A 20,233-nucleotide genomic window follows, 5' to 3' on the forward strand; every position below is an offset into this window, starting at 1 on the left:
ATGCAGTGGCAGTATCACAGTACAGGTATGCAGTGGGCTGAGGGCTCACTGAACAGAACAGGTATGCTGTGGCAGGATCACTGAACAGCTATGCAGTGGCAGGATCACAGTACAGGTATGCAGTGGGCTGAGGGCTCACTGAACAGAACAGGTATGCTGTGGCAGGATCACTGAACAGGTATGCAGTGGCAGGATCACAGTACAGGTATGCAGTGGGCTGAGGGCTCACTGAACAGAACAGGTATGCTGTGGCAGGATCACTGAACAGGTATGCAGTGGCAGGATCACAGTACAGGTATGCAGTGGGCTGGGGGCTCACTGAACAGAACAGGTATGCTGTGGCAGGATCACTGAACAGCTATGCAGTGGCAGGATCACAGTACAGGTATGCAGTGGGCTGAGGGCTCACTGAACAGAACAGGTATGCTGTGGCAGGATCACTGAACAGCTATGCAGTGGCAGGATCACAGTACAGGTATGCAGTGGGCTGAGGGCTCACTGAACAGAACAGGTATGCTGTGGCAGGATCACTGAACAGGTATGCAGTGGCAGGATCACAGTACAGGTATGCAGTGGGCTGAGGGCTCACTGAACAGAACAGGTATGCTGTGGCAGGATCACTGAACAGGTATGCAGTGGCAGTATCACAGTACAGGTATGCAGTGGGCTGAGGGCTCACTGAACAGAACAGGTATGCTGTGGCAGGATCACTGAACAGGTATGCAGTGGCAGGATCACAGTACAGGTATGCAGTGGGCTGAGGGCTCACTGAACAGAACAGGTATGCTGTGGCAGGATCACTGAACAGCTATGCAGTGGCAGGATCACAGTACAGGTATGCAGTGGGCTGAGGGCTCACTGAACAGAACAGGTATGCTGTGGCAGGATCACTGAACAGGTATGCAGTGGCAGGATCACAGTACAGGTATGCAGTGGGCTGAGGGCTCACTGAACAGAACAGGTATGCTGTGGCAGGATCACTGAACAGGTATGCAGTGGCAGGATCACAGTACAGGTATGCAGTGGGCTGAGGGCTCACTGAACAGAACAGGTATGCTGTGGCAGGATCACTGAACAGCTATGCAGTGGCAGGATCACAGTACAGGTATGCAGTGGGCTGAGGGCTCACTGAACAGAACAGGTATGCTGTGGCAGGATCACTGAACAGGTATGCAGTGGCAGGATCACAGTACAGGTATGCAGTGGGCTGAGGGCTCACTGAACAGAACAGGTATGCTGTGGCAGGATCACTGAACAGCTATGCAGTGGCAGGATCACAGTACAGGTATGCAGTGGGCTGAGGGCTCACTGAACAGAACAGGTATGCTGTGGCAGGATCACTGAACAGCTATGCAGTGGCAGGATCACAGTACAGGTATGCAGTGGGCTGAGGGCTCACTGAACAGAACAGGTATGCTGTGGCAGGATCACTGAACAGGTATGCAGTGGCAGGATCACAGTACAGGTATGCAGTGGGCTGAGGGCTCACTGAACAGAACAGGTATGCTGTGGCAGGATCACTGAACAGCTATGCAGTGGCAGGATCACAGTACAGGTATGCAGTGGGCTGAGGGCTCACTGAACAGAACAGGTATGCTGTGGCAGGATCACTGAACAGCTATGCAGTGGCAGGATCACAGTACAGGTATGCAGTGGGCTGAGGGCTCACTGAACAGAACAGGTATGCTGTGGCAGGATCACTGAACAGCTATGCAGTGGCAGGATCACAGTACAGGTATGCAGTGGGCTGAGGGCTCACTGAACAGAACAGGTATGCAGCCAGGAAGAAGTTAAGCCTAACTAATCTTTCCCTATATGAGAGACTGCAGCAGCTCGCCCTACTCTCACTAATGCAGGCACACGAGTGGCCGTAATGGCCGCCGCTGCCTGCCTTATATAAGGGGGGGTGGGGCTCCAGGGGCTAGTGTAGCCTAATTGGCTACACTGGGCCTGCTGACTGTGATGTAGAGGGTCAAAGTTGACCCTCAGGTGCATTATGGGGCGAACCGAACTTCTTCCGCAAAAGGTTCGCGTGCGGTACCCGCACGCGAACCACCTAAGTTCGCGCGAACCCCGTTCGCCGGCGAACCGTTCGGCCCAACTCTAATCTCCACCCTGGTTACTCCTGATTGATCACCTGTCCAGGAGGCAGGGCTACAGACCCAGTGCTGCCTATATATTTCTTGAGCTGTCAGTGCTCTGGTGTCTGTTGTAGCTGACAGTTCTCTGTTAAGCCTCAGACCAGTAGTCAGATCCATGGTACAATTGAACTGGCAGGACCCCAGTGATTTTGTACACTAGTTAGTCCTGGTATTCTGTGTATTATTTTCTTGTGATTACTCTGTGTTTGACCTATTGCCTGTTTATCTACTCTGCTTCTAGTCTCACGCCTTGTACCTTCGCCTATCTGATCTTTGTTGCTCACCCTTTGCCTGTGTTACCGTTTACGCTATTTTCTGACCCTCTTGTACATCTGATCTCTGTTGCTGATTTTTGCCTGGTTATAGATTATTATTCACTCTCACCCACTGGCCTGTCAGACATCTGATTCCCAGTTTGACCTCGGCTAGCCTTAGAATAATCTCGACTCCTTTGGTGCCACACACATTCTGCGACACCCAGGACTCTGTCAGACTGTCAGGTAGGCATCACTATCTGACAGTCGTTACATTACAACAGACCGATAAAATTATTATGTAGGATTTACGTCAGCAGGTTCAGGCTTCGCCTACGGCCGTTGAGCAGTTAGGTAACACTGTGACTGCTCAACAAAGACAACTGAACCAGTTGACGGATTGCGTCCGGGCAATGCTGCCAGCACAGCCGGTCCAACAAGCACCAACTATGCAAGTGCTGGTAGAGCCCAAAATGCCTCTCCCTGAGAGATTTTCTGGGTCCAGGGCTGACTTCAGTAACTTCCGTAATCGATGTCAGCCCTACTTTGAGGTGAGGCTGATGGCTTCTGGCTCAGTGACTCAGACATTAGCTCTCATTAAGACACTGCTGCAGGGAGACGCTCAGACATGGGCCTATGGGTTACATTCAGATCATGAGGCCTTGTCTTCAGTCGAGAGCTTCTTTGATGTTATCATATATGCAGACCCGGACATTGCGGCAACTGCAGTCCGTAAATTGAGAGACCTCTGTCAGGGGCCTCATTCTGCAGAGGAATACGCAGCAGAGTTTAGAAAGTGGTCTATCTCTACTAGGTGGGATCAGACAGCTCTCCTGGATCAGTTTTTATTGGGGTTGTCAAATTCTGTTAATGATGCCCTTGTCAGCCATCCTGATCCTAGAACCTTAGAGGAGGCAATTGCTTTAGCCATACGGGTCAATCGCAGGATCAGATACCGTCATCAGGGCAAGACACAAGTAGCACCCAGACCTACGGCTCACACGATGCCCAGTACCTCTCAAGGCCCGGATGAGCCTATGCAGTTAGGTCGAGCTAAGTTGTCTGCCACTGAGAAGCAAAGGAGACGAGAAGGGTTATGCCTGTACTGTGGGGAGAAGGGACATGTAGTGATGAACTGTACTGTCAGGTTGGAAAACCTCCTCCACCTAGGGATAATTGGGGGTTCTACCCTGGGCGAACCAGTTTTAGCCCTAGAACTGAAAAAGGTTTTGTTGCCAATCAATATTCTGTGGAAAGGGCAAGTGTTCTCCACACAAGCATTTTGTAATGATCTGCTCCATATGCTGCAGGTCCCTGGAAAGGAGACCTGTTTTCACTCTGCAAGTTTCAGACTTGCTGTTCTGGTGAGGGATTTGCATTCACTTATCTGGTTGATAGCTCTGCCTCTCTTGAAGGCTTGCAGTATAAATGTCATTCCTCCCAGAATTCCCTGCTGGTCATAAAGGTTTGGTTATGCTGGACTTACCTTGAGTTTCAGCCCCTCTGCTGACTGTTTGCTAATATTGTTTTAGAGTAGTTATCCTTGGGAGTGCACTTGCATTCCTTCTAGTGCAGTCAGATTGTTAATTATTTGTATGGCCTGGTTTTGTCTTGTTTTATCTGTTGCGATTGCACTTTCTCCAACGGCAGCTGATAGTGAATCGCTCTGTTTGTTTGGATCGCATTCGCCCTAGCGGTAGAGGCGGTGGATCTCCCTTGTTTGACTCCTGGAGTATAACCTTAGCTGCGGTTGCTACTGGTTGCTCCTTCTGTGTGTCTTGTCTAGCATGAACGCTTGCTTTTGTCTGGGGTGAGGCAACTGATTAGCAAGCGTTCGCGTTATTTGTCTGTCATTATTTTCTGTGTGTAATAGTTAGCTACGGTTGGTACGCTTTGTTGTTGTTGCACTTAACGTGCGGCGATCGTGCCTTGAACGCGCTTTGTCGCTATGGCTCTTAACGTGTGGTGACCGCGTTTAGCTAGCCCTGTCAGTTCCTTTGTGTTGAATTGCAGTCTGTTAATCGGTTCTGTCTTTATTCATTCTATGATCTGTTTTTACTCAGTCTTTGTGTCCCTATTAGCAATCGCCATTCTTGCGATTGCTTTCTCACTTTGGTCTTCGCTGTTGTATGTCAACCGTCGCCGGGTGGCGACTAGATTGGCGGACATACATACATTCTGTCTCTGTGCTCACTCTCTCTCGAGAGAGGCTATCTTGCCCTGTATTGCTTCACTTCGTACAATCTCCATCTGGCATCTGTGGTTGTGCAGAGGGTTTATTCCTCTGCACTCCACAGCTCCATCTGCCGGTTGGAATTCCTCTCTACAGGTGCATTTGCACCAAAGCTGGGTTCCCTTATCTAAACGCTTGTGGAGGGTTGCCGCAGTGTCAGCGCACATGTTATGCGCTGGCCACGGAGATAATTCCACATTCATTACAGTATGACCAGCACTACCGAAATTCCCAGTATAGAGGGAATTTCCGATTTGTACGATTTTGTTGAATATGGTTCTTGTACCTTTAAGAGGTTTAAAAAACTAGACTCTGAAACCAAAGAGGACTTTCTTTCTGAATGTGTAAGACTTTTTCTTAACCCTGCATTTCAAATTACTGATTCGTCCACGTGGGCTCTCCAAATAGCTTATGTTCTATTGCAAGGAGATCTGTTTCAGTGGGCTTATGAGATTTTGAAAAGTCATTCCTGGAATGATAATCCTTATCAGTTTCTGACATTGTTTTTTTCTCACTGGTTTAAACTGCCTTTTTTACCACCTATTATTGATGAGTGTGTACCTGCTAATCAATCAGCTGTTCTATCCATTCCATGCAAAACCATTCAGTTTGATAATGAATGCAGTAACAGCTCCCTTGCATCTAGACAGCAGGCACTTAAAGCAGCTAAGACTAAAAGGAGAAAGTCTAGGAAGGCTTCCCAGCGGAAAGATCCGTTGCCCATAGCAACTACAAATAAAAAAAAATTATTTCTGTAAAGTCTGAAGTTTGGAACACACTTGAATGTGATAAATCCAGAGAAACTTCTCGGTCTCAGGTTTTATTACCCCAAGCAAAAGCATATGTGGATCCTATGATAAAAGACAGAATTATTCAGATGCAGATTATTGGTGGAAATTTATGGAATGTACCCGGATGTCAAATTCCTGCCAAAAATGATCCCATTAAGTAAACTACACCCTCTCAGGTATCTCTGAGGTTTACATCCCTTGGTGCATTGAAAAATTTGGTTGCATAGATCATTGGTGGAATTTGATGGAATGTTTGGAAAGAAAAAATAATTGATCAATTTTTGGGAGGATTTATAGTTGCTCATTCTGAATAAAATTATATTGCCTATGTGTGGCTACTGGTGCTGCTAGGTGTTTTTGTGAAGCCTGGTAGGAGAAAAAAATAAATATTTTTTTTTATCTTACACTATTTGTGTACTATAAATTTAAAGTACAATCCAAGCTAAAAATGTAGGCAGGTGTGGTACACTTTGAAACAGTCTTTCAAACAAAGTCCTGGTTTTTCGGGACATTCGGGGCAATGGTATCGTGTATCCGTCCTTATTTTTTGTTTAGTGCAGACCCCGCACTTTTTCTGAGGGTATTGCTTTTTTCCCGTCTGTGGTATAATTTCTGGAACATGACATCCAGAAAGTCTCGCGACTGAATCAAATCTTCTGCCAGGGTGAGTTGCAGCTTTGGAAATGAGAGATTCAGCGATTTCCTCCTGGAATTCTAAATTGCTGAGAGGGTTTTTTGACATTTTGTATAAAATATAGCTGTTGTAAATTCCCATCTGCAGCAAGTATAAGCCAACTTTTTTATACCAATATCTGGTTTTGCGTGCGGCCAGGTACGGCTTCATTGCCGCGTCATTGCGGTCTACACCACCCATATATTGGTTGTACTCATGAACACATTTAGGTTTCTCTTCTGCTCTGTTCTGAGGGAAGCCTTTGCGATTGGATCTGATGGTACCGCAGGCTGGCGTGTTCTCTCTCGCTAAATGCTTGAATAGTGGGATGCTGGTGTAATAGTTGTCAAGGTACAGGTTGTATCCTTTGTTCAGGAGACTGTGAATCAGATCCCATACAACTTTGCCATTTGTGTCCATATAAGGTGGGCACCCAGGTGGATCCAGCTGGCTGTCTTTTCCCTCGTACACTCGGAAAGCGCATGTAAAGCCAGTGCTGCTTTCACAAAGCTTATAAATTTTTATGCCGTATCTGGCAAGCTTGGAAGGAATGTATTGCTTTATCCTAAGTCGACCAGTGAATTTTTTTTCTGGCACGTATACCTCTGAAACTTTTCGCCATAGGTAGTCAATTAGGGGCCAAATTTTGTATAGGGGATCAATATTTGGATCTTCTCCGGGTCGGCACTGGGAATTGTCACTGAAATGGAGGAAGCGCAAGATTGTCAAATAACGCGTGCTCGACATTGTTTGCGAAAAAATCCCCATGTGTTGAATTGGTCTTTTCGGCCAATACCGTTTTAGGTCTGGTTTTTTAGTCATGCCCATGTTTATTGTGAGGCCTAAAAACGTTTTTATTTCCTCCACTGTAGTGGGCCACCAGTTCTTAGGCCTCGCATAGCTGGATTGCGGTTTCTCAGCAATATGTTGCTGAGCATATGAATTTGTTTGCTCAGCAATGTAGCCGAGGAGCTCATCAGTGATTATGAGCTCCATAAATTGAATTGGGGAGAGGTTAGTTGTTTGCACTTTAATTCCAGTCTGAGCTGTGAAAGGAGGAATTGAGGGTGCTTCTAGGTTGGCAGGCGACCACACGGGGTGAAGCAATTCCTCCGGTACGTCAGTGCGGCGACGTTTAGTAGAAGCGCTCTGTTGCCTGTGGCGTCTCTGTCTGAGTGTTGCGACACTCTCTTCCTGCACCTGACTAGTGCTTGGCTGCTCTGGCATGGCTGTCTCAGAACTCACAGTCTCCTCCACATCCGATTCACTTGGTAGGGTGTCACTGTCAGGGATTGGCTCAAACTCTGAGTCTGAATCTTCAGGCTCTGATTCTTCAGAGTCTAATTCCCCACTGGATTCACCAGACTGGCAGATCAGATCTACAATCTGCTGAGCAGTAAAAGACCTCTTCGCCATCACGTATATAGTGCAGGACACTATATGCCCTATATATATTCAGGACACTATACAGGACACTATATGCCCTATAGATATATATATTTAGTACACTATAAAGGACACAATATACCCTAACAAGCCTGTATATGCACAGACAATATCAGACCCCACACTGACACTATATACGTAACCGTATAAACCATGAACCTATATGCCACCCTATATACCCTACACTGTACACTAAACCAGATTTACCCTACACTATATACCTGACACTATATTTTAAACCCTTTATACCCTACACTATATACTAAAGCCTATATATTCACCATACACTATATACTAACCCCTATATACTAAATCCTATACACCCTACACTATATATTAAACCCTATATACCCTACTCTATATGCTAATCCCTATATACCCTACACTATATACTAAACCCTATATTCCCTACTCTATATACTGAACCCTAAATACCCTGCACTATATACTAACCCCTATCTAACTGCAGTAAATATAAAATCACAATCCAGTAAATATATACAGTATATATATATTACACACACTATATAGCTATATATAGGGATGAATGGGGGGGAGATCGGGTTAAAAAAATGTATAAAAAGTGTTTGTTTTTTTCACTAAAATCACACAGCCTGTCATGGCTGCAGGCTGTGCGTCTCTCCCTGTCACAAAAGATTCACACAGTGACAGGGAGAGGGAGGCGGAACGGCAACTATGTTGCCTTTCAGAGGGTGATCGCTGTGATTGGCTCACAGCGATCACACGGCAAGGAGCCAATCAATGATGGCTCCTGCTGATACCCGGAAGCCTTAGCTGTCATAAGACAGCTAAGTGCGGCCGTTTCGGTGCGTACGATCGCAGTGGGGAGCGGCGGCACCGGTGATAGAGATCTACACCCTGCCAACCAGGAGCCCATCAAAACAGGGCATAGATCTCTACCACCTTGGTCCGGATCTGGTTAAGTTGATCACTGGCTAATTAGCTAAATACACGTATCAAATACAGTAATAGAGTACGAAAATCAGTGAACACTGGTCTGCCTGCACTACGCGCAGCAAAGTAACTGCACGCTGGCACAGTGCAATGTCATTGACTATAGTGAGTGACTACAACTAACTTAGGTTGATCACTCACTGCCCTGGCTGGCTAAATACCAGTATCAAATACAGTAATAGAGCAATGAAATGAGGGTGAAAAACGCTGTGTTTTACACCAAAAACGCTCTTGCTTTCTGCAATATGGCTTGGAAATCTCTCAGTGCCACAGAGTCTAGCAAGGACGTAGCTCTGTAATGGCCGCCGCTTTATGTACAGGAGGGGAGGGCAGAGCCTCCCCTTCCAAGATTGGTTGCTAGGGCCTACACTAGGGGGTCTCTTATTGGCTCAGGGACCTAATTTTACCAATCATGGATTTCCGATTGTGATCATGGCCATGATCACGAGTCAGATTTCCATGATCATGGTGGCTTTCTGTGATTGAAGCCAGTAATTAATGTCCGATCACGTATTCGCATCACAATGTCGGATAGTGAAAAACGTTTGTGAATCATGGCTATTCCGTGATCCCGAGGGCGTGAGGAGCATCACTACTTGCAGAAAGCTACATGGCATGATTTACATACCCAGAGCAGTCATATTGCTTTTCAGGTCCATCCAAGCTCTGTTTCTGCTTTCCAGGTCTCTCCAGGCTTTAGTTTTTCTTTGAAGGTTTATCCAGGCTTCAATTTTGCCATTTATTTTGTCATGGACTGACGAGTAAGTGTCTGCCTCCACATGGCTGTCCACATCTCCCCAAATGTCTTCATCAAATTCTAAGTCTTCCCAAGCTGCGATTTGCATTTCTAGTCTAGTCTTACTGCTGTTGTATCTCTGATCTGTGGCAAGAACAAAAATAAATAAAATATTTTAGCCAACCTTTCAGATGATATAATGGTTACAAATGGGGTTACTTACAGTATAGAGTATTTCAGAAAAACTGGAGTACAGGATAGAGATGTAGCGAACGGTTCGCCGGTGAACGGTTCCAGGCGAACTTCGGGTGGTTCACGAACTTTTGTGGAAGTTTGATTCGCCCCATAATGCACTATGAGGGTCAACTTTGACCCTCTGCATCACAGTCAGCAGGCACATTGTAGCCAATCAGGCTACACTCAGCCCTGGAGCCCCCCCTCCCCCCCCCTTATAAAGGGAAGGCTCGCCGGCCATTACACTCACTCGTCTGCCTGCTATTAGACAGACTAGGGCGAGCTACTGCAAAATTGTTCTCCTAGGGACAGATTAGTTAGGCTCTTGGCTTCTTAGCTGCTCCTGTCCTGGCTGATTATTATTGCTTTAATAGCACCCCTCATTCAACAGCTCTTTTCAGAGTTAATCCTGTTCTTTGAATTTTTATTTTTTTTTCTGTGTTTTAAACTGACACTTTTGTTGCATACACAGCCTTGCTAATTCATACTGTGTGTGCCACTGCCAGCAGCCCAGCACATTCAGTGACTACCAGTGTGTGTGACAGGGAGCTGCACATTGTACTACCTAGTACTGCAAATACCCAGTACATGTTGTGTTTAGTTAACCCACCTCATCACTGCATATACCTACCTACCTTTGTGTTGAGTGAACCACCTCACTGCATCTAACTACCTTTTGTGTTGAGTGAACCCAGCTCACTGCATCTAACTACCTTTTGTGTTGAGTGAACCCACCTCACTGCATCTAACTACCTTTTGTGTAGAGTGAACCCACCTCACTGCATATAACTACCTTTACTGTTCAGTGAACCCACCTCACTGCATCTAACTACCTTTTTTGTTCTGTGAACCCACCTCACTGCATATACCTAGCATCCCCCGAGATGGACAAAATGGACAAAGCAGGTAGAGGAAGAGGTAGAGGCAGACCCAGAGGAAGGCCACCTGGCAGGTCTGTGCGAGGTCATGTAGATGTGATTTCGTGCGGCCCTGGCCCAAAGTACAGTGCTCAGAAGAAGGCACGTCCCATCACTTCCCAAGATTGTCAGGACGTGGTTGACTATTTAGCAACACAGAACACCTCATCTCCCGTAGCCACCAGTGCTAGTACAAGCACCACATCTGCTGCATTTGACACTTCGCAAGAGTTATTTAGTGGTGAAATCACTGATTCACAGCCACTACTGCAACAACAAGATGAAGGCGCAGGTACACCACCTCATACGTCTGAGTTAGGTGGCGATAGTATGGACGTAACGTGTGAGGAGGGGGATGATGAACCACCTGATGTTGGTGCAGTTGTGGAGGTGTCTAAGGAAAGCGAAGCTGGGCAGGAGGATTATGATGTTGATTATACGGATGCGACGTATGTTCCCAATAGAGGAGATGACCAGGGGGACAGTTCAGAGGGGAGTCAGAGAGGAGTAGGAGGAGACGAGTCCATGGAAGAAGCAGAGGGAGCTCGTCCTCAGAAACAGCTGGGGGCAGTGTCCGGTGCCATGTATCGCCAGCTATGGACAGGCAGCCAACATGCCCTTCAACGTCCGCTGCTGATGCCACCGTAGCGCCATCACCCCAGGGGGGCTCAGTGGTTTGGAAATTTTTTAACATGTGTGTCTCAGATCGGAGCAAAGCCATCTGTTGTCTCTGCCAGCAAAAATTGAGCGGTGAAAAGGCCAACTCTCACATAGGGACAAGTGCCTTACGAAGGCACCATGAGAAAAGGCACAAACAGCTATGACAAGAACACCTGAGGAAAAGCAGCACCCAAAAGACAAGCCACCCTCCTTCTCCTCTTCCTACTTCAGGTGCATCATCTTCTTCAGCCACTTTCTCCATTGCACCTTCACAGCCACCCTCCTCCACACCGACTCTGCCCTTGAGCGGTTCCTTCTCCTCTGCCCACAGCAATAGCCAGGTGTCCGTGAAGGAGGTATTTGAGCGTAAGAAGCAAATTTCTGCCAGTCACCCTCTTGCCCGGTGTCTGACAGCTGGCGTGGCAGAACTATTAGCTCACCAGCTTTTACCATACAAGCTGGTGGAGTCAGAGGCTTTCCGTAAATTTGTGGCCATTGGGACACCGCAGTGGAAGATACCAGGCCGCAATTATTTTTCACAAAAGGCCAGACCCAAACTATACCGTGCAGTTGAGAGACAAGTGGTGTCATCTATTGCGAAGAGCGTTGGGTCAAGGGTCGACCTGACCACGGATGCCTGGTCTGCCAAGCACGGGCAGGGCCGCTAAATTACATACACAGCCCATTGGGTCAACCTGATGACCGATGACAGCAAGCAGGGAGTACGTGGCTGCGCAGCGGATCAACTTGTGACACCTCCACGGCGTGCAGGCAGGCCTCCTGCCACCTCCTCTCCGCCTGCTCTCCTTTTCGCTGTCGTCATCCTTCTCCTCCTCCTTGGCTGGTGCCGCGATCTCCTCTCCAGCTACACAGCCCCCGCACCCCAGTGCCTATGCTGCATGCCAGGTACGATGGTGTCACGCCATCTTAGACATGTCTTGCCTCAAAGCAGAGAGTCACACTGGAGCAGCTCTCCTGGCTGCTCTTAACAAACAGGTGGAGCAATGGCTGACCCCGCACCAGCTGGAGATCGGCAACGTGGTGTGTGACAACGGCAGCAATCTCATTTCCGCGTTGAATTTGGGAACGCTGACACATGTACCCTGCATGGCACATGTGCTGAATCTGGTCGTGCAAAGATTTGTGTCAAAGTACCCAGGCTTAGAGGATGTCCTGAAGCAGGCCAGCAAGTTGTGTGGGCATTTCAGGCAGTCTTACACCGCCATGGCATGCTTTGTGGACATTCAACGGAGAAACAAGTTGCCGGTGAGATGCCTCATTTGCAATAGCCCGACTCGCTGGAATTCCACTCTGCTCATGTTCTCTCACCTGCTAGACCAGGAGAAAGCTGTCACCGTACCTGTACAATTACAGTAGAAGGACACAATCTGGGAAGATGGGGATGTTGTGACCCAACAACTTGACACTGATGCGAAATGCATGCAGGATCATGCAGCCCTTTGAGGAGGTGACCAAACTGGTGAGTCACGCTGAAGGCACCATCAGCGACTTGATCCCCTATGCTTACTTCCTGGAGCGTGCCGTGCGTAGAGTGGTGGATAAAGGTGTGGAGAGCGTGAACGAGAACAGTTACGTCAGGAGGAGTCGTGGGAGCAATTTTCATCCGAACCAGATGTTTCCTCAACACCTTCGGCAGCACAGAGGGGGGAGGAGGAGGAAGAAGAGGAGTCATGTGGGGAAGGAGAGGAGTCAGACTCAGATGATGATGAGGAAGATGTTTCTGCGGAGGAGGAAGAGGTGGCGGAAGAAGAACAACCGCAGCAGCCGTCACAGGGGGCTTCTGCTGCTCCACGTTCCCGTGGTATTGTTCGTGGCTGGGGGGAGGAAGAGGACTTGCGTGACGTCACTCAGGAAGAGCAAGAGGAGATGGAGTGTACGTCTGCATCCAGCTTTGTGCAGATGGCCTCTTTCATGTTGTCCAGCCTGTTGAGGGACCCCTGTATCAAAAAACTCAAGGGGAATGACCTGTACTGGGTGGCCACGCTACTAGACCCTCGGTACAGGCACAAAGTGGCGGACCTGTTAACAACTCAACAGAAGGCGGAAAGGATGCAGCACTTGCAGAACAAACTGTCAATGATGCTTTACAATGCGTTTAAGGGTGATGTGACAGCACAACGCAATCAAGGTACCACTGGCAGTAATCCTCCTCCTCCCAAGTCCACGCAGGTAAGGACAGAACACTCCAGCGATCTCAGGGTGATGTCGGACATGCGGACATTCTTTAGTCCAACGCCTCCCCATAGTCCTTCCGGATCCACCCTCCACCAACGCCTGGACTGGCAGGTAGCCGACTACCTGGCCTTGAGTGTGGATGTAGACACTGTGAGCAGCGACGATGAACCCTTGAACTACTAGTTGCGCAGGCTTGACCTGTGGCCAGAGCTGTCCCAATTTGCCATCCAACTTCTCTCTTGCCCTGCCGCAAGCGTCCTGTCAGAAAGGACCTTCAGTGCAGCTAGAGGCATTGTCACTGAGAAGAGAAGTCGCCTAAGTCACGACAGTGTTCAGTACCTGACCTTTATCAAAATGAATGAGGCATGGATCCTGGAGGGCTACTGCACGACCGAAGACTAAGTCAGTCCCCACACACAGCATCTCTGCCTGCAGGCCGCTTGCCTTCTCCGCCACCACCAACAGGGTCCAGGACTCTAGGCGGATTCCTGAATTTTTAAGGCTGTTGCTAGCAGCGGCCGCTACACTATTTTTTCTGGTGCGTGTACATGCCTGCCTAATTTTTCTGGCTGCACTGCAGGCGGCTGCAACTAAAAAAACGAAAGGCATGTAATAATTCCTTTTTTTGTATAGCGCCTTTCTCCTGTCAGACTCAAAGCGCTTATGAGGCAGCCACAAGAGCGCACTCAATAGGCAGTAGCAGTGTTAGGGAGTCTTGCCCAGTAAACTCCTTACTGAATAGGTGCTGGCTTACTGAGTAGGAAGAGCCAGGATTTGAACCCATGACTCCTACATCAGAGGCAGAGCCCTTAACCATTACACTATCCAGCCATGTATATGTGCCCATCCCCCTTCATGATCATTACCTTGCCGCGGTGAAGGGGCTTGCGTATCACAATGAAGCAATGACCGCCGGCTATATGAGTGTCTCGGGTGGGGGTGGCACAGCAAAGATAATAAGGTTGTTACTTCATTGTGGTCAGACCAAATTTGATCAGCTGGACAATCACTGTTCTATCATTGAGCTACCACAGCCCGGCGACCATATGGCCTGGAAAACCGCCACGGCCTGCACTCTGGCCATGTTGCGCACCAGTCCAGCACGGCCATCACTATGCAAACAGCTGTTTGCGGTGCATTACACATTTAGTTTGGTGTGTCAGTGTGAAGCAGAACTCTAATTACACTCCCTGATTGATGTATACACATGCAAGATGTTTGAAAGCACTTTAGGCCTGCAATTTTTCAATGTGATTTCTGCCCTTAAAATGCTGCTTTGCGTCAAATCCAGATTTCCCCCGGGACTTTTGGCATGTATCCCACTCCGCCATGCCCCCCTCCAGGTGTTAGACCCCTTGAAACATCTTTTCCATCACTTTTTTGGCCAGCATAATTTTTTCTATTTTTCAAAGTTCACCTCCCCATTGAAGTCTATTGCGGTTCGCGAACTTTTACGCAAACCGAATCTTCCGCAGAAGTTTGCGAACAGGGTTCGCGAACCAAAAATCGGAGGTTGGCGACATCACTAGTAAAGGAGGGGGGACTGACCGAGCAGCTCATGTCATGAGTGACGGCGCTAGGGTGACTGGGGAGAGCAATGCTCCTGTTCAGCGATTGGCCAAATCAATCTACCAGGCTGATTACTGCAAACTTCGGCTATTCATGTTCGCATCAGCGGGCTAACATATGGCGTGTTCGGCCTGCCCCTCATATATCATCATCGAGTCAAAATTTGACCCCTCACCCCAGAGTCAGCAAACACATGGCAGCCAATCAGGTATCCCTGTCCCCTGGACCACACCCTCCCCTATAAAAACACCAGTATGGACGCCATTTTACAGTCTGTGTTTGGCTGCTGTCAGTGGTGCTCGGATACCCCCAATCACGGATTCGACCTATTCGGCCGTGGTTGAAAAAAAATCCAGAAATTCCGTGATTCATTTCCGGATTTGAAATAGACTCACAAATTCGACCCGCATTTTCTTCGTGAATGAGGCAATCACGGAAATTCACGGCTGTGATCACGGAAAAGCGTTTTAGCTAATAGCCAGGCCCCCATACATGCTACAATCCCCAAAATTGCATGGATTATAAATGTAATAAGGGGCTACAACTTAAACAAAATTCAAAAAGAACTTTTAGTTTTTGGAAAATGGAAAAATATTCTGTGATTATCTCCCGCCGAACCGCGAACATATAGTGAGGTTCGACCCGCCCCCATACCACATCATGGGGCTAAACTTTGACCCACTACATCACAGTCAGCAGACACATGGCAGTCATTCAGCCTGTGCTCCCTCCTAGACCCATGCCCCCCCTTTAAAAACAGTGCAGCATAGGGCCGAATCTCAGTCTGCTGATCTTGCTATAGTGAGAGTAAGGGACAGTGCTTGCTGGAGATAGGGAAAGCATAGTTAGGCTCTTGTAGCTTACTCCTAGCTGCTATTTGTTGCTAAGAAACACCACCCAAACAGTTCTTTTCAGAACTACTGTTAGTGTGTGTGTGTGTGTGTGTGTGTGTGTGTGTGTGTGTGTGTGTGTGTGTGTGTGTGTGTGTGTGTGTGTGTGTGTGTGTGTGTGTGTGTGTGTGTGTGTGTGTGTGTGTGTGTGTGTGTGTGTGTGTGTGTGTGTGTGTGTGTGTGTGTGTGTGTGTGTGTGTGTGTGTGTGTGTGTGTGTGTGTGTGTGCCCCTTGCAATTGCTAATTAATACTGTGCCAGCCAGGGCCAGCACATTTACTGTATACTTCACTGGCATTGGACCTGTGTGTGTGACAGACAGTGCCAGTTGCACATTGTACTGTACTGTGTAATACCATACCACCACCAGTCCACGCTGCATACCTGTACCTACTACCTGTGTGTGACCGCAGTAATTGTATTATATACCACCAGCAGCAGCAGTCACTGCATTTATTCATTTTCTCTGTACCTGCGTGTGTGTGAAAGCTGCACAATGAATTGTGTAAGAACATACCACCACCAGTCCACGCTGCATACTTGTACCTGTGTGACCGCAGTAATTGTATTATTATATATACCAGCAGTCAGTGCATCCATTTTCACTGCATCTGCGTGACTGCACATTGTTGTATCAGCAGTCACTGCACTGCGTACTGTTTACTGCACCTGTGTGCCAGCTGCACATTGTTATTACAGCAGTCACAGCATACCTTTTACTGCACCTGTCTGTTTGTGTAACTGCACATTGTTCTACCAGTGATACCAGGAGGAGACAAGTTGCTGAAAGAAGCAGGGGAGCTCGTCTTCAGAAACAGCTGGTGGCAGTGTCCGGCGGCATGTATCGCCAACTCCTACGAACAGACAGCCAACATGCCCTTCAACGTCAGCAGCTGACACCACCACCAAAGTGCCATCGTTACAGGGCTCAGCGGTGTGGATTTTTTTTGTGTGTCTGGCTGCCTCAGATGACAGCAAGGCAATCTGTAATGTCTGCCAAAAAAATTGAGTCGTGGAAAGACCAAGACCCATTTAGGGACAACTGCCTTACGAAGTCACGTGATGAAGAAGCACAAACAACAATGGGATAACCACCTGAGGAAAAGCAGCACATAATCACAAAGCCACCCTCCGCCTCCTTTTCCTTCTTCAGGTGCAGCATCTTCAGCCGCTTTCTCCCTTGCACCTTCACAGCCACCCTCCTCCACTCTGCCTCTCACCTTAAGCGGTTCGTGTTCCTCTGCCCACAGCAGCAGTCAGGTGTCCATGAAGGAAATTTTTGCAAGGAAGAAGCCGATGTCTGCCAGTCACCCTCTTGCAAGGCGTCTGACAGCTGGCTTGGTGGAATTGTTAGCTCTCCAGCTGTTACCAGTGCAGTTTCTAGGCTAAAATGCACCCAGGGCAAGGGTGTAAAAATTGGGTCCCCCCCCCCTAGGTTAGATAGGTAGGTGCCTCTCAGTATAGGTTAGATTAGGTAGGTGCCCCCTAGTATAGGCTAGATTAGACAGGTGCCCCCCAGAATAGGTTAGATTAGGTAGCTGCCCCCCCAGTATAGGTTAGGTAGGTGCCCCCCAGTATAGGTTAGGTAGGTGCCCCCCAGTATAGGTTAGATAGGTAGCTGCCCCCCAGTATAGGTTAGATTAGGTAGCTGCCCCCCAGTGTAGGTTAGATAGGTAGCTGCCCCCCCCCAGTGTTGGTTATATTAGGTAGCTGCCCCCCAGTGTAGGTTAGATAGGTAGCTGCCCCCCAGTGTAGGTTAGATAGGTAGCTGCCCCCCAGCGTAGGTTAGATTAGGTAGGTGCCCCCCAGTGTAGGTTAGATAGGTAGCTGCCCCCCAGCGTAGGTTAGATTAGGTAGCTGCCCCCAGTATAGGTTAGATAGGTAGCTGCCCCCCAGCGTAGGTTAGATTAGGTAGCTGCCCCCAGTATAGGTTAGATAGGTAGCTGCCCCCCAGTGTAGGTTAGATTAGGTAGGTGCGCCCCAGTGTAGGTTAGATAGGTAGGTGCCCCCCAGCGTAGGTTAGATTAGCAGCTGCCCCCCAGCGTAGGTTAGATTAGGTAGGTGCCCCCAGAATAGGTTAGATAGGTAGATGCCCCCAATAATGGAGGGGGGAGCCGCAGGGAGGGCAGCCCTCCCTCTCCCTCCCTCTCCTCTCCCGGGCGCCCTCCGTGCTCCCCCCTCAGATGCAGAGTCCGTGAGCAGCAGGGAAGCGCTGTTTACAACTCACCGGCTGCCTGGCTCCAAGCGCTGCTCTCTCGCCGCTGGTCTCCTCTCTCTGTATACATACTGATACACGCTGCTTCCTATACACGCTGCTTCCGGCTACAGGAAGCAGCGTGTATCAGTACGTATACAGAGAGAGAGAGGAGACCAGCGGCGAGAGAGCAGCGCTTGGAGCCAGGCAGCCGGTGAGTTGTAAACAGCGCTTCCCTGCTGCTCACGAACTCTGCATCTGAGGGGGGAGCACGGAGGGCGCCCGGGAGAGGAGAGGGAGGGAGAGGTCGGGCTGCTCTCCCCGCGGCTCCGGCTCCCCCCTCCATTATAGCGCCCCCCTCCCAACAGCGCCCCGGGCGGCGGCACGCTCCGCACGGGGCAAGAAACGGGGCTGGCTGTTACCATACCAGCTGGTGGACTCTGAGGCCTTCTGAAAAATTTGTAGCAATTGGGACACCGCAGTGGAAGATACCAGGCCGCAATTATTTTTCTAAAAAGGAGATTCCCAAACTGTACCATGATGTGGAAAGGCAAGTGGTGTCATCTCTGGCACACAGCATTGGGTCAAGGGTCCATCTGACCACGGATGCCTGATCTGCTAAGCACGGTCAGGGCAGATACATTACCTATACAGCCCATTGGGTCAACCTGGTGACCGCTGGTGGCAAGCAGGGAGTACGTGGCTGTGCAGTTGTGACACCTCCACGGCTTACAGACAGGATTGCTGCCACCTCCTCTCCTTCTCCTCCTACACCTCCTGCTACATCCTCTTCGCTGTCCTCCTCCTCCTTGGCAGAGTGGCAGGGCTACTCTACTGGTGCTGCAATCTTCTCTCCAGTTACACCCCCCCCCCCCCCCCAGCTCCCCAGGGCCTATGTTGCATGCCAGGTACGACGGTGTCGTGCCATCTTGGACATGTCTTCCCTGAAAGCTGAGAGTCACACTGGAGCAGCTCTCCTGGCTGCTCTGAAAAAACAGGCAGATCAGTGGCTGACCCCACACCAACTGGAGATCGGCAATGTGGTGTGTGACAACGGCAGCAATCTCATTTCGGCTTTGAGTTTGGGAAAGTTGACACACGTACTCTGCATGGCACATGTGCTGAATCTAGTCATTCAAAGATTTGTTTGTAAATACCCAGGCTTACAGGAGGTCCTAAAACAGTCCAGGAAGGTGTGTGGGCATTTCAGGCATTCCTACATGGCCATGGCGTGCTTGGCCGATATCCAGCAGAGAAAAAACTTGCCGGTGAGGCGCTTGATTTCTGATAGCCCAACCCGCTGGAATTCAACACTCCTGATGTTCAACTGCCTATTACAACAGGAGAAAGCCTGTACATCTGTACAGCTATGCTCAAAGGTCACGCTCTGGGGTGCTGGGAATTTTCTGCCCGAAGTACTGGACACTGATGTGTAATGCCTGCAGGCTCATACAGCCATTTGAGGAGGTGACAAACCTGGTGAGTACCACTGAAGGTGCCATCAATGACTTGATCCCATATGCTTTCTTCCAGGAGCGTGCCATGCGTAGAGTAGTGGATCAAGCTATAGACGAGCGTAAACAGGAAGAGTTGTGGGAACCACAAGATGTGTCACCAACACCTGTGGCAGCACAGATGAGGGGGGAGGAGGAGGAAGAGTCATCTGGGGAAGAGGAGTCAGATGAGGAAGGTGTTTTTTTGGAGGAGGATGGGAGGGGGAAGAACAACCGCAGATGGCATCGCAGGGGGCTTGTGCTGCTCACCTTTCCCATGGTATTGTTCGTGGCTGGAAGGAGGAGGAGAACTTAGCTGACATCACTGAGGAAGAGCAAGAGGAGATGGATAGTACGTCTGCATCCAACTTTGTGCAGATGGCATCTTTCATGCTGTCCAGCCTGTTGAGGGACCCTCGTATAAAAAAACTCAAGGGGAATGACCTGTACTGGGTGGCAACGGAACTAGACCCTTGGTATAAGCACAAAGTGGAAGAGATGTTACCAACTAAACACAAGGCTAAAAGGATGCAGTACTTCAAACACTATTTGGCAACTTTAGTGTACGGTGCGTTTAAGGGTGATGTCTTAGCACAACGGAATAAGGTGCCAATGCCAGTAATCTTCCTCCTCCTCCCATGTCCATGCAGGCAAGGACAGGGCGCTCTAGCGATCTCAATGTGATGTCTGACATGCGGACATTCTTTAGCCCAACGCCTCGCCTTAGCCCTTCAGGATTAGTGCAAAATTTGGGGCGTTCGAGTTCGCCACGAACACCATCCGAACAACTCAGTGTCCGTGATAAATGCTCGGCTACTTGGCTCAAACTTGCC

General features: G+C 49.0%; 1 protein-coding gene across 1 annotated transcript in view; it reads right to left on the bottom strand.

The window, feature by feature from the left end:
* Positions 1-20,233, bottom strand: part of LOC137527499 (uncharacterized) — a 69,800-nt gene that overhangs the window by 26,615 nt on the left and 22,952 nt on the right. Inside the window, exon 4 of the mRNA XM_068248016.1 lies at positions 9,142-9,393. Within this exon, the coding sequence (XP_068104117.1) occupies positions 9,142-9,393 (252 nt within the window). The remainder of the gene's footprint in view (positions 1-9,141; positions 9,394-20,233) is intronic.

The sequence above is a fragment of the Hyperolius riggenbachi genome, chromosome 8 (genome assembly GCF_040937935.1).
Source record: "Hyperolius riggenbachi isolate aHypRig1 chromosome 8, aHypRig1.pri, whole genome shotgun sequence".
Classification (NCBI taxonomy): Eukaryota; Metazoa; Chordata; class Amphibia; order Anura; family Hyperoliidae; genus Hyperolius; species Hyperolius riggenbachi.